The sequence below is a fragment of the Brachypodium distachyon genome, chromosome 1, assembly GCF_000005505.3.
Source record: "Brachypodium distachyon strain Bd21 chromosome 1, Brachypodium_distachyon_v3.0, whole genome shotgun sequence".
Taxonomy (NCBI): domain Eukaryota; kingdom Viridiplantae; phylum Streptophyta; class Magnoliopsida; order Poales; family Poaceae; genus Brachypodium; species Brachypodium distachyon.
In genome coordinates, this window is record NC_016131.3 from 56,375,017 (window position 1) to 56,389,636 (window position 14,620).

The following is a 14,620-nucleotide window of genomic DNA, read 5'->3' on the forward strand; positions in this document are numbered from 1 at the left end:
TCGCGCAAAAGATGACGTAGACAAAAAAACGGTTCGACCCGTCCAACCTGGCATCCGACATGTGGGTCCCACTTGTCAAAAACACCATCAAATGCTCTTAATTACCTGATTTGGGTCTTGTGAGAAGATCTGTCCGAAAAAGTGTGGTTTTGTGAGACTATTAGTCATAACTGTGGCCCGTTGAAACCCTAACCACAAGAAGTGTGGTTTTGTGAAATTTACTCTTATATCTTCTAGGTACCACATGAGCTTTTATTTCTTTTGGAGGATTCCGAGTGGGAAGTTGGAGAGAGTGGAGTATATATCTAGAGAAGGGAATGTGTTTATCTTCATTATATGCGGGTCCGATATTTGCCATGTTTCATAGATGTTATCCTTGTTCTTTACTAGCAAGTATTCAACCAAATGTTTTGTGCTGCCTTTAGACCTACACACCTCGCGCGTATACATGGGGCTGGGAGGCACCGAGGGAAGCAACCATTCAGTGAAGAACTAGTTAAGCCACCGTTGTTCTTGTGTATGACACATCTCGTCTGTGGCACCTGCGTATGCTAACATCTTGCAGAGGCCCTCCTGTTTGAAAATAAAATCCTATGTTCCTGATAGAAGGATCATCTCAGAAGATATCCTCTCGCTGTTCTAGCTAGCATGAATAAACATATATGAAATAATGAACATCAATGAAGTAAATACTTGGGTGATCGTACCAACAGCTGCAAAGAAAAAAAAATGGAAGCAAGAAAGGAAATGCACACAGCGAGCGCAGCGCAAGGGATATCCCCCCTCCCACACAGGCCACAGCGTTGAGGCCGTTTTTGTCCCTTCTGGTGGTGGGCTGCGAAGGCCCAGGCGAAGGCGTCGTGGGACGAAACGGGGCGCAGAAAAAAGTGATGACATGGCTGCAGAAAAGGCCAGAAAAATGACGTGGTGGGGATCCCTCTCTTAGATATAGAAGATAGGTACTCTGTTATAGTTCAAACTGGATATACATTAAGTAGATGAATGAATCAAAGTCTAGTTCTCAATGAGTTCTAAATATTTATGAAAATGTGTCGGTGCATGCATATCTTATATGAACTATCTTATAACTTGAGAGTTCAGACAGTCAAAAATAGTTTCACCTCATGTATACCTACTGATCGATGGATGGAACAAATCACAAAGGGATTGGGTGGCATGGGAGAACGGAATGATTGGTAAAGACACCATTATGGTGCTTCAGCCACTGCGAACACCCAATATGTGTGCTGACTACTGAAAATATTACTCCCTCCGTCCCATATTAATATTAAGTGACAAAGTATTACATGTATCTAGACGTTTTTTGGGCAAATTTGAGTCCCTTGATGTGGGACGGAGGAAGTAGATTATTTGCACTAGTTATTAACTTCAAGAAATGAATCATTTCCTAGTATGGAAACGATCAGAATAGGATTCATCATGGATTAGCTAAATTTGAAATATTGATATGTGCATGGATCGATGCAGAGGCCAGGGGTTCCCCTCTTTTTCGAAAAAAAAAGTTATGTTTGGAATGATTTCCTCTGCTCATGTCCTATGTACCAAGTAGATCAATAAATCAAGCTTTAGTTCTCGGTGAAAAGCTTTATTGAGCGGGAGTTAATATATATCAAGGCAAAAGCCCACATTTTATTGAGTTTCGCCCATTTTGTTTCGGTATCATATTTGCGTGTAATTCCAAAATAATTTTAGAGTCAAGTAAATAAGCCTATGCAAGGTAATAAGATCACCAATTCGATTGTGATCCCACTGACGAACATAAATGTGAGCCCGCCTTTTTCTTTTTGCCATCCATTCATGCATTTCTGCCCAATTATGGTCTTGTCAGAACGCATGGTGCTCCACTTCATGGATGCTTTTACGACCCAACCTAGCCAGTTTCAGTGCCATGTATCTTCGCTGGTATTTGTCAAATGTAGAAGTCTGATCGTGAAGTCTGACCGTGAAATGCAGAGGAGGATACATATAGGTATGCTTCCCATGCACATGCTATTTGTCAAATGCTATCCATGTTTTCTCTAAGAAGTATTTCGTATGCTATATGGGGTTGGGAGACATCAAGGAAGTTACTATGAGGAGTTGTAGATGGCTCATTCTTCTGACCATTGTGTTCGCTTTAACTTTTTAAACAAGCAGGACGAGGTTGATGAGCAGCGGCACTGATGGAGATGAACAGGTCATTTTCGGCTTGAGGCATGTACATACATCATAGTCTTTTTGAAAGTTAGATTGCACTCCATTTCAAATCTAGTTATTCAGTTTCATAGTAAGATCAACCATTTCATGCGACGGCCGACGGGTGAATAAATAGTGGTACTTACGTACTCTTATTTGTTTAGATGGTTTGCCTGTTCATGCGAGGTAAATGGTGCTTGGTCATTGTTCTAGTAGCTTTTCATGAATATAAATTATTTCGGCTATCTTGGCCGGCATTTATTCCGAGTCAATCAGAAAACAAAATATCCCAACTCTAGTTCGATGGCGATAACAGGTCTGAAGATGAAGTCACCTAGCTAGGATATTGCTTGTCATTCATCTGATCATTCCAATTCTAACCAGGTCCTCATGAATACATCTAGACCGGTCTTGTACGATACGGTACAAGTTGTACCTAAACTGCGTCCGTGCTTAATGAAAAGATATGAAATAATTGACTCTGTACAAGCGAAGGACTCTTCGATCCCTCACTGCGAACAATGTAATAACATAAACGTCACTTTCTTGGCTCCAAGACCATCATGAAAGTCAGTTGTAGGATCCCTCTCCAACAGTCACAGAGTAGACAAGAGTTTAAAAATCTGAGCACTGGCGTATCAGAGGGATATGGGGAGAGATAAAATGCAACAAATGAAAAAAAGTGAAAACATCGTCTTCTGCCTCTCACAATCCCCATGAGCTGTTGGTTTCATCGACCTTCTGTTATGAACATGAGCCACCATACCCTCAATTGCAGCCTGCCAGAACTAAAAACAATGTGCATCATAACATCATGGAGCTCAAGGGGCATCTGGATGTCCCGTTCCATATGGAAATTGTTACCCTTGCCTGCTGGAGCATTTGGAGGATCAGGAATGACCGCATCTTCAACAATATTAGGCCGGTATATCTTTAAGGGGGAGCTTAATCTTGTCTTCCATAGGGTCAAAAGAAAGACTTGCTCTAATTTCAAAGATCGGATTGATAGAGTTAGATGACATTTCTCTTCTGGCTCGATAATTTTTCATTATTGGCCTTGTACATTTTTTCTTTTCATATAATATAATATATTTGCAGTGGATGATCCACTGTTTTCCCTCAAAAAAAAACTAAAAACAACTAATGCAAAAAAAAAGGTTCATCGTTGGTCGCCGTAGTAATCTGTTATCCAGCAGAAGAAGAAATGTATGGTTTACAAAACTTGTAAGTAGATTATCATGTATTAACAAATAGTTGCATTGTGAATCAAAGCGTAAGAAAAGGGTGGAAAGTTGTGCCAACAAGAAAACTTCCATGTGAGAGAACTCTGATCGCGATAGTAAACCAGGAGCTACCACGTGATATCACTCTAAAATAGGGTGTGCATCGGACCATCCGTACGTCGCTTAACGAAGATAGCAATCATAGAGTTTGAAGGTTAAGGATATCGGTCGTATGTAAGTGTCTGTCGAAAGGCAAATTCAATAGGCTTGCTTTGTTTCCTCCTCTTGTCCTTCTATACATGGTATAAGTGTATAACAACTCATTTTTTTGTTCAGTTCGATCAATTCAACACGAACACCAACCATAATTCAATTCAGTAGGTCTATTCTTTTCTTCTCTTTCCGATGCAAAAATGTAAGCCATCTCCATCAATCAAAGCTGGCATCATCTGGGTCCAGACTCATACGGCATAACTACAATGATCTTAATTCATTTTGGTGGCATTAATTATTTCTCCCTCATAGGGTAGGTACACTTACCATTATGGCATTATATATTTCTCTGTCCGATAAACTACCTTAGCTTCACATAGCCAGGTATGTAGAAGATGTTCTGTGAAAAAAACGACCGCTATATAGGATTAGGTGGCATCGGAGAAAATGCGTGCTAGATGAACAAGAAAGTGCGTTCCAGAATCCCATAGCTTCCACGCGCTGGTTAGCTGCTAAGCTCTCAACTGATCAATAAGCCGAGATACAGCAAAGGGCACAGCTGCCAGAGTAGCACTCACCGCACTATTTTCTTTCGTTGTGTTGTATTGTGCTCTCAAATTGATGCATGATCACTCAAATAGTCCAGACACGACGGGTCCCGATGGGCATGGATACCCAATAGATATGTAAATGTGCTCGACTACAAATCGATCCATGGGTAGACGCTAGCTATCAATCAATCCCAAGAGCGGGGAACACCTTCCGAGCCCACGTCCTGCTGCCTAGCAATTCGATCTTAGTGCACTTGGTTGCTTTGTATTGTACGGCAAAATATGAACACTAACTTCCTAAAAAAAAATATGAACACTAATTGACTAAAGTAGTTCTTCTCGGGCCGTTCTTCTCGATCATAAATTCGCTGGTAATTGTATTGAACACATCATCCATGTTAATGCTCCAATAGCTGAAGATATATAGGCTTGTTTCCATACACCCCTCTAAAAAGTTTTACAAATCTTGATGCAAATTAAATGTGAAGATTGAAAGATACCCGTTCGCTTAAAAATGACAATATGGTCTTTTTTTTTAAAAGCAAAATATGTTTTTTTTTTGTCTAGCTTGTTGTCTACTCTATTTTGTTCGGTTTGCCCTGAGATCTAATCACATGATATAAATCTCAACAAATCAAGATCGGCACATAACCTTTTTTTACAATATATACGACTGTCCATCAACCTTCGGTGCTACTGCTATTTGTGTGTCCTAAATATAAAGAGAACCACGGCAAATTCTTTCTCCTTCCATCCCCACCTCGTTCGTATATCTAGTAATAACTCTTTTTGAGGACCTGTCTTAGCTCTAGAGAGTTCAAGTAAGCTCTGATGCATGTGTTACGTTTGGATCGATTTATACAAGGACAAAGTTCCGGTGTTATGTTCAACACATAGCTCTTTGATTGTTCGCCCGTACAATGCAAACCATGCTCCACGCGGAAATCGGAATTGAGAAAAGAAGGGTGCGTCTAGCCAGCTGATCAACTGACCAATACCATAGTGAATTGGCTGCTGGTGGTGATTCGTTAGGATGTAATAAGCCGTAGTCCCGGGATATCACGTCGTGAAATCACAGCCGGCCATCACGGCGTTGTGCACCACGTGGCAAATGCGGTTAGCAATTAAAAATGCAATCAAAAAAATCACGGAGTTGTGCTACTGCTACATAGTAGATCCATAGCGTTAGTAGCATGCACACGCGTGCACAATGTTTTAATTCCACATGCATGTACTAGCATTTTGGTTTTATCGTTCGTGCGTTGAATGTGCATTTTTCTTCAAACACCTGTTTTGTATCCTATTTGCAAGACTTACATACAAATCCACGCTGAGCTTGCTTTTATGACCCAACATAGCCAATTTCAGTGCCATGTATCTTCTTTTCTTGAGTAACTGTGCCATGTATCTTCACCGGTCCTGATCTTTATATATAGAAGTCTGACTGTGAAGCGCAAAGGATGATATATATGTTTCACATGGACATTTTATTTTGGTCCAATGCTTCTAAGTATTTTATATGCTATGGGGTTGGGAGGCATCAAGGAATCTGGGATTGTAGATGGCTTGTTACTCTTGCCATTGAGTTCACTAAACCTATCTGAAACTGTTGTACGTTGTTTCTTCGAACTTCAGGATACCTGTGGAAACATGTCGTTATCAGGTACAAGCATGTAGTCTTCCTAAAAGATTAATTGTCATGGGTTCCAGAATTCCAATTATCTAGTTTCAGGGAATTCTTTTGGTTCTCGATCATGAAACATTATTCTTTCATCTTGTCTTCATTATCGAAGATTGCTAAGCTGCTAATTTTAGTTGATCTTGAGTATCAGAAGAATGTCTGCATTCCCTGGAAATTGCTTAATTGTGGAGCCACTCAAGAAATCATTTTCTAAGATCTGAACAGCTTATGTGAAATTACTCACGGCACCAAGAGACAACAAGTTCCAACCTCTGGCCAACAATCACTTGATCCTCAATCGACACATTAATTCGATCGGTAATTTTCAAGACAAAACAATTTTAACATCTGGCTAACAATTGCTTGATCCTCGGCACATGCAAGGATCATATATGTTTCAAACCCTTATTACTCTTTTGTTTTTAGCGAAAACCCTTATTACTCAGACTCCCCAGCAATATTTTCACCAAACTTGACTACGCCGGCCCATATCAGTTTGAACCGTACAAGAAGCCCAACAATTGATCGCAGGAAGAAAGAAGCCCAACAAAGCCTTTAACTATATGTTCCGACCCACACGGCCACACCAAAACATCGCAAAGAACCGAACGGAAAACTCGAACCGACAAGGATGGCTCGCGCCCAGGCGCTCCGCTCGCTGCTCGCCAGGTGCTCGACTAAATGCCCCGCCGCCGCCGCCGCGGCTTCGTCCTCCTGCCTCCGCCGCGCCGTCCCCTCCTACTCCCAGCGTATCCTTCCTGCGTTTCGTGCCGCGTCCGTGCCTGCAGTGCTGACGCGCTCCCTGGCGACCACAGCCCGGGGCGGCGCTGGTCCGGACGAGCCGGGCGCGGAGGAAGATGAGGAGGAGGCAGAGGCGCAGGAATGGGAGGAGGACGAAGACTACGGGACGGAACCCGAGGTAGTTTGGCTCCGCAACCCCGCGCACAGAGCTCCGACTTCCAAACCAAATGATATTAGGCTTGTTTTTTACTTCTTGGTGCGTTTCAGATTGGAGATGGTGGCAATGGTGGAGGAGTCCTCCTGCGGGACATCAAGTGGGGCGAGCTCGCTCTCGCATCTGCCAAGGAGGTCCTTGCCGAGCATTTCGGCGATGATGTTGCCATGTTCGCCTTCAAGGTGTCGCCCAAGGGATACGTTTATGTGCGGCTGGACAAGCTCACCAACAGGTTAGGGAATTTGCAGTTTTCTAGTTGGAGGCAGACATTGCTTGCTGGGTCTGATTTGGTCACAGCAATGTTGCACTTGAACTATTGCAGATGAAAAATATTAGATTGTCAATGTCAATTAGTGAATGAATTCTGTGTCTATATTGTCATCAAATACAGTTGCCTGAGGTTGATATTATTCTCAAATCCACACAGCTGACAGTTGCTGTTCTAATATACTAGTTGCCATGTTTGAGTTCTCTTTGGTGGAAATATGGACGAGGGTGTCTTTTCTAAGGATAACTGTCTTTACCTAGAACAGTTACAGGCTTTAGGCTTTTATTCTGTATCCAAAATCATCAAAACGTTACTATACACTGTACTTGTTAGGATAAGGGCACCCTTAAAATTTCATGGCCATTTGCTGTGTTGTCTGGGATTTGGGACAAGTGAAAAAAATAGTATGTGGAAATACATTATTCATATTTAGTTCTGCCGGGGAGGAAAAATAAGGACAAAAAATATATATTTGACATATATTCAGTTCCACCTGTCATGATTTGTGTACCATGTGCTACTGATATTGGTACCAACTTCCTGTGTGTGCCATGGTACTGCTCTACCCTTTATGTGCTATGGCAGGATTTCTAGTTTCTCCAACCTTTTGTATTCTTCTTTTTCAATTCATTCAATGTCCAATTTTTTGCCTGCCTCGTACGGTGATTTCTGACATCCATAAGGTAGGAATTTTGAGTTGTTTTGGGCATCAAGATAAGAAAAGAAGAGCCTCCAAAAACTGACATGTCAAGATGCCCATCATGGTTTTCATTATTACAGCACCTATCACCTGCTGGTTCGTAGTACCTTGATTGAGCCATATCTTTAGCTTTGTGCCATGCCTGCATTATTGATCTAGGATATTGAGTATATCAATACCACTGGAATATATTGAATAATATTGATCCTCTAACCTGATCCTGTTAGGTTGTTTCTACTAAAAAAAATTATATGCACATATGACAGTTCTATCCCATTCGCTTTATTGTCTGAGAATCTCTACAGGTATGGGTGTCCTGGTATAGAGGAAATAGAGAATTTCAATAGAATCTACAAGCAGAAATTGGATGAGATGATCGAAAGAGGCGAAATACCACTGGACCTGGCTGTTGAGGCAAGTCATCCTGCAAGTCATCAAATTTCATACTCAATGCTCCTGCATTTCACAGCCACTTACAAACAACTAAATTTGATGGTTCAGATTTCGTCACCTGGAGCAGAGAGACTTCTGAAGGTGCCTGAGGATCTGGATCGCTTCAAAGATATGGCAATGAAGGTACAGTACTTTGCTGAAGGTGATGACCTTGTTTCAGATCAGGCGGATGGTATCTTTTTGCTCGAGTCGGTTGACATTCAGGCAGAACATTGTGTGTGGAAGCTTGCCAACGTCACAGAGAACCGAGCTGGGAAAGGGAGGCCATTGAGCAGGAAACAGAGAGATTGGAGGCTGCAAACTTCCTTTCAATCGGTGAGGAAGGTGACCCTGTACTTGGACTGAAAACATTAAAAGGCCATCTTGGATAGATTCAACACCTCGGAAAATAACCACGGCTAGAACTTTAAAACCTGTGGTAAACTTAATGTAAAAATGGAAAAAGCCATTCATTTTGGGAGTTAAGAGTAGTGTCTATTAGTTTGGGATTTCTGGAGATAAGTTACATTGTACGACACAGAACAGTGCGACAGTTATGATTCAAATGTTAAACTTCGGCTGTAAACTTTGGTAGTGTATTTGCAGTTCATGTCTGCATTCAAAGATGCTTTCATGGAAAACATTTGTCATCATGTCTGCTACTATAGACTCCAGTAGAACAGCAAGTAACAACTTGTAGAACACACAGGCCCCAGGCATAGTAGGCTTAAACGAGATCTACCCATGAAAGCAAACAACAAGTGTTCAAGGTTTATTCATCAGTACATCCTTTGCTCTCTCTTCACAAAGATTACAACTGTGTAGCTTTTTATTCAGTTGCCAAGTTTGGACCCCAGATCATACAAACACTCATCTGATTACACTCAGCGCCTCCTTTTCTTGAGAAATCTCGCCGGGCTGAACAGCGTGAGATCAACAGTCTTGGCCTGTCCATCGAGGATGAGCTCCGCTAGAGCTGCACCGGTGGCCGGAGCATTCAGGATGCCCCAGCAGCTGTGCCCGGTGGCTACGTAGCATCCTTTCACCCCAGGCATCTCCCCGATGACCGGTAGCCCGTCATTGGTGCACGGCAGGTAGCACGCCTGCTCAGCGACCACCTCTGCCCCCTCCTCTGTCTTCAACTGGCTGGACACCCTCCCGGCGATCTTGTGAAGCATCGCAATCGAGTCGGGCTCGCCGACAATCGTCGCTGGGTCATCTGGGACATCCTCATCCTTGGTCATTCCACAAATGTACACCTCCCCTGTTACAAACAGCAAAAACAACATAAGCATATGTCCAATTCAGCTTGATTCACCACAATTCAGCTCAAGGGCGGATAACAATTCAGCTTAATGGCGTACCGGTGGGCCGCGGGTAGACCTCGGGGTCGAGCATCTTGGCGCCGGGCTCCGGCTGGTAGCTGAGGAACAGGCAGTGCGGCGTGATCTTGTCGGGGTCACGCGGCCGGAGCACGATGCTGTGCGCCTTGAGCCCGGAGACGTCGAACACCTCCCTGACCATCTCGAACCGGCCGGACCAGGGCCCGAGCGCGAGCACGACGGCGTCGGCTTCCACCACGCCGCGGCCCTTGACCTGGACGCCGGCGACGCGGTCGTCTGGGCCGAGCACCACGCGCTCCACCTCGCCTATGACGACCTCGGCACCGGAGGCCGCGAGGACGGCCTTGGTGAAGAGGCCCGGGTGGACCTGCGCCGTGGTGGCCGGGGTCCCGAGCTCCCGCGGCGGGGCGGCGGAGGCGGAGGGGTCGACCCAGGGAGGGAGGAGCGGGTGAGGCGGCGAGGAGGGCGAGATGGGATGGGAGGGGAGGGATACGGAGAGGGTGTGGACGGGGCGGAAGCCGTAGGCGTCGGCGCCGTCGAGGGCGGCGGCGAGGCGGCCGTGGAGCGCGAAGGAGGCGCGCGCGAGGGCGGAGAGGGACGGGGTGGAATCGGACCAGTCGAGGGCGAGGAAGCCGCCGGCCTTGCCCGAGGCGGCGCAGGCCGGGGAGGACTTCTCGATGAGGGTCGGGACGGTCGGGGAGGCCGCGTGGGTGGAGAGGAAGTAGGCCGTGCAAGCGCCCACGACGCCGCCCCCGCAGACGACCACGCGGCGGGGCGGAGCGGCGGCTGGCGCCGTGGCCATGGGTGTTCGTTCGTCGAGCTCGGGATTTCGCGGTGGAAGCGGAAGTGTGGGGAAGCTGAAGACGGCTTCGACTTCGACTTGGAGCTCAAAGGCTGGAATTTGTGGGTTTAGTAGCCGATGGCCCGATACCTATGATTGCATTTTTTGGTTTTTTTTTTTGCCACATCGGAGTATGTGATTGCATTTTGCCTTCTTAATTTCTTAAAAACTTTTTTCACTACAATTTCGAGAGGGAATCGCACAATCCACCGGCTTAGACGAATAAATGGTGAAATTTGTAAAAAATACGTTCAACTGATGTTTCGTGTAACAACGTCCTCAATAACTGGTGGATTGTGCAATTTTCTCCCAATTTCGAGGAGACCCTCGACGGTATTTTGACTCCACAGAAAACAGAAAACCACCTTTCTCTAAGTGCCTATGAAAAACTAAATCAACAACCGGATTTGTACCACAGGGTCCACATGGACTTCTTTGGTTCTCGCTGTGTCAAAATGCGGAAATGAAATGCATGATTCATAGTGTGATGTTTTATTTGATTCTTGCATGATCAGTTAAATTTTGATGCAATCAGAGGAGACCTAGAATTTCACCATTGGGGAAGCAACCTTATAGACACACAATACAAGTGGGTCATACAAATATCAAAGAATACAAAACATAAGTTAAATTTGGTCGATGTTACGAATTAGTTTAATATTTTTAATGCAAAAAAAACATCACTGGAATGGCCGAGTTTTCTAAAAATCTCAAATAAATTTTGAATTTTGTCAGGTTGATATAGAAGTACTTATGTACCATCAAAATCAAAAACAAAATCAATGAAATTTTAAGTCATGCTATTGCCCACTAGTTGAGCCACCAATATAATGTGAGTCCATGAGTTGGATGTCAAAGAGTTCTGTCATTTGTGGTGCTTGTTGTCCTTGGAAGAGGCATGACTACGAAACAAGAGAAACCGGAAGAATCAATTTATTCGAAGACAAATAGAAGTGCCTCGCGATCTTAATGACTCTGCTGGTTTATAATTTTAAATTTTTAATCCAATTTGAAGCCTGTAATTTTCTGTTTTTGAGGTCAAAATAATGTGGGGTCGTCCTATGCTGAACTAATTTGTACAGGGTAAATAATTCAGATTGTTTTTAATCCTTGCGTTCTGTATACCTACCTTCCACCCATTTATAGTCATTTATTTCAGTATCGTCCCGATGAAGTTGTTGTATGCACGCTCCTATATATAAGCGTGTTGCCGTGAAGAAATGTCACACTAGTGATGAAATGAGAAGGGTAGGTAGCAGAGGGCATGAGGAGGGATAAGAGGGTAGCAGAATATATATGTTGAACACATACAATCAACAATTATGTTCATAGGGTTGGCAGGCATCGGAAAGTATAGTCTAACTGCTACCAGGGCGCAGTGTTAGAGCATCAAGAACTGCTCAGTAGATTTTCCAGGCATGCATGCTTACAAAATACTGCAGACTAGATGTGACATACTTCCTCAGTCCCAATATATGAGGCATGCACGCATCCCAAGATTACAAATTTAACCAGCAAAATATAAATTATATTTCATAAAAAAATATCATTAGATTCGTAATCAAATGAACTTTCTAATGATATGTTTTTTACGTCGTATAATTTATATTTTGGTAGTTTAATTGATGATTTTGGAAGGCATACGTGCCTCATATATTGGGACGGAGGGAGTATGATGTTGTGCACCGTGATTGCCTCCCGCAGAAGAAACCATGCTTCAGTTTCAGAAATGATGTTTGGCACCATGGTACCACTGCACCACTCTCTGGATACCATTGGATGGGAATACGAGTAAAATCTCTGACGCTCTAACTATATCACGTATGCTTAGGAGATGTTGATACCTCGGTGGTTTTCTGTACCACTAAATATCAACACCTCATGGTGGACATACGAGCTACGGTCAGCGAGCTGGACCAAGTCCACGGCGACATCTCATTTAGCCTTCGGGCCGAGCCAGGCTCGGCTCGGGCTGCCTCGCAAGCTGTCGGGCCGCCAGCTACAGTAGCACAGCCCAGCCCAATTTCGGCACAGGCGACCCTGCGACGCGAATTAGCGCACGCCCACAGGCCACAGACCCATCGAGTCCTTCACTCCTCAAACTCGGTCCTGCGACAGGAGAGAGCTAAAGCTATGTTATTTGATAAGACCGTCTTCTCTTGGGCCATGTACAATGGTTGATAGGTCGGTCATTTCTTATGTGTTCACGTCATTTAGAAAAAACAAAAAAACATATTGCACAATAGGTCATTTCTTATTGTTTTATCTCATAATTAATGGTTAGATGAATAAAATTAAATAAATAAATGTTAAGAAAAGGTGAAATCTAGTACAATGGGGAATTTGCCTTTTTTGCCTTATCTTTCTTGTGAAGAGATCATTTCTTAATTAAGAGAAGGTTTGTGTCTTTCTTAATTTCTCTTTCTTCCACGTCAGATTTTATCCTATGTGGCATCGCTAAGAAAAGACTGAAATCACCCCATTGTACACGCCATTATGTGTTCCACGTCATTTAGATAAGAAAAAAACATGTTGTACAATAGGTCATCTCTTAGTGACATATCTTACAATTAATGCCTAGATGAATAAATTTAATTAAATAAATGTTAAGAAAAGATGAAATCTAGTACAATGGAGAATTTGCTTTTTCTTTGCCTTATCTTTCTTGTAAGGAGATCATCTCTTAGCTAAAAGAAGGTTCATGACTTTCTTCGTTCCTCTATCTTTCACGTTAGTTTTATCCTAAGTCGGCAGTCTTAAGAAAAGACTGACCCCGTCGCATTATACATGCCGTAACAATACAACCTCAATTAGGACAAAAGGAATGGGCGGACCTGCAACAGGAGGTAGGAGGCTCTGTCCAGCACACTGAACAGATTTCGGGACACAGAGGCCAAAAGTGGCCCCTAAAATGATTCATTTTAATTTTTTTAATTTTTGAGTGATCAGGCAGATGAGGCTGCCGTTTCATTCAAGAAGGAAGCAATATTTATTTTAAAAAGGGGAGTTCTACAGCTCGAGGAGAGCAGCACAGAATAAGAACCGGATTCATTTTTATTTATTGTGGACAAATAATGTACGTACTTGGAGGGCAATAAAGATGTAGTGTTGTGGAACATATGTTTCTGATCGATGCATCTGTATATATGCTTCCCACTACGAGCTCCTGGTAACTACAGTAGCAGCTAGCCACTCTGATTCATGGAACATGGAGGTCAGTTTAGGACTACGAGGGATCGGGAGCAAAACAGATGCCATGGGAATGATAAACAGAGGACCAAGAATCAAGGATAGGAGAAAAGAAAATCATATAAGTATTATCTCTCTCACACGTGCTCCGCTGCTTCTTGAGCATTGAGCAAAAAGTCTTGACACTGAAATATACTCCATGTTAGTTAGTGCATCCAGAGCAGTAATATGGATTTGTCGGGAGGCATTGGGAAAATTTCTTCAGCACGAATATATAATGCAATCTACATTTTTCACAGACCAAAGTACTTCAGCAGCACGATTACAGTATTAAGAAAAAAAATGATACTTACAACATAACATATCCCGAGGAGAAATTAATAAACTCTTTCAAAGAGCATCTTTTTATATAGGTTGTGCTACAATAGTCATGATCTGTCAGTTTTTTTGCGTGGATAAGCTAGCTAGAAAGGATAGATGGTAGGTTGAAGTGCATACATATCATGATTGATCAGTTTTCAGCTGGCTTAATACTTATCCTTTTGCTCCTCATGATGTCCATGTAAATACTAATCACAATATACTCGTATTCAAGTACAGGTCACGAATGCACCACGCCTACTCTTTCTTTTGCAGGACTTGCTGTCACCCTCATTAAATTTTCTTCGCATACTGGTGTGCTTTATAAGCACATATACAAACGATCTCATGTAGAGCAGAACAATAGAGGGGCAAATTGCTTATCTAGAGAGCTAGAGCAATTGTTTGAGCTAGCTAGAGGGGGTCAACTAAATTCAGAAATGGTGTGCTTGGGGATGAGAGGCATTGCGAGAAGATGCAGCACGCATGAGGAAGATTGAGCTAGATCTAGGTTGTAATATTCTCCAATCTTGACAGCTTTACAAAGCTTGAAGCCAAGGAGAAGTAGCTTAGTAAAGTAGTGCGTCTTCTTGAGACAGTCCACAACGGGAGATTAATGACCGTGCGTGCAACAGGGTGTGGAATCATCTTTCTTGGCACCGCACAAC

At 43.2% G+C, this 14,620-nt stretch overlaps 2 protein-coding genes across 2 annotated transcripts; one reads left to right on the forward strand and one right to left on the reverse strand.

The window, feature by feature from the left end:
- Positions 1-6,457: 6,457 nt before the first annotated feature.
- LOC100842923 lies at positions 6,458-8,818 on the forward strand. The gene is made up of 4 exons (XM_003561376.4): positions 6,458-6,783; positions 6,873-7,051; positions 8,093-8,201; positions 8,289-8,818. The coding sequence occupies exons 1-4, from the start codon at positions 6,496-6,498 to the stop codon at positions 8,583-8,585; spliced, it is 873 nt and encodes a 290-aa protein (XP_003561424.1). The 5' UTR covers positions 6,458-6,495; the 3' UTR covers positions 8,586-8,818.
- Positions 8,819-8,964: 146 nt separating this feature from the next.
- Positions 8,965-10,449, reverse strand: LOC100843195 (putative oxidoreductase C1F5.03c). The gene is made up of 2 exons (XM_003557546.4): positions 9,584-10,449; positions 8,965-9,483 (listed from the first exon to the last, which is right to left on the reverse strand). The coding sequence occupies exons 1-2, from the start codon at positions 10,362-10,364 to the stop codon at positions 9,104-9,106; spliced, it is 1,161 nt and encodes a 386-aa protein (XP_003557594.1). The 5' UTR covers positions 10,365-10,449; the 3' UTR covers positions 8,965-9,103.
- Between the last annotated feature and the right edge of the window lie 4,171 nt (positions 10,450-14,620).

What these genes read in the sequence shown, in the direction of transcription:
- LOC100842923 (XM_003561376.4), top strand. Translation starts at nt 6,496, where the DNA reads ATGGCTCGCGCCCAGGCGCTCCGCTCGCTGCTCGCCAGGTGCTCGACT. An exon ending in CTGGACAAGCTCACCAACAG is followed by an intron (nt 7,052 to 8,092) that starts GTTAGGGAATTT and finishes GAATCTCTACAG; the next exon opens with GTATGGGTGTCCTGGTATAG. An exon ending in CACTGGACCTGGCTGTTGAG is followed by an intron (nt 8,202 to 8,288) that starts GCAAGTCATCCT and finishes TTGATGGTTCAG; the next exon opens with ATTTCGTCACCTGGAGCAGA.
- LOC100843195 (XM_003557546.4), bottom strand. Translation starts at nt 10,364, where the DNA reads ATGGCCACGGCGCCAGCCGCCGCTCCGCCCCGCCGCGTGGTCGTCTGC. An exon ending in GGTCTACCCGCGGCCCACCG is followed by an intron (nt 9,484 to 9,583) that starts GTACGCCATTAA and finishes TGTTTGTAACAG; the next exon opens with GGGAGGTGTACATTTGTGGA.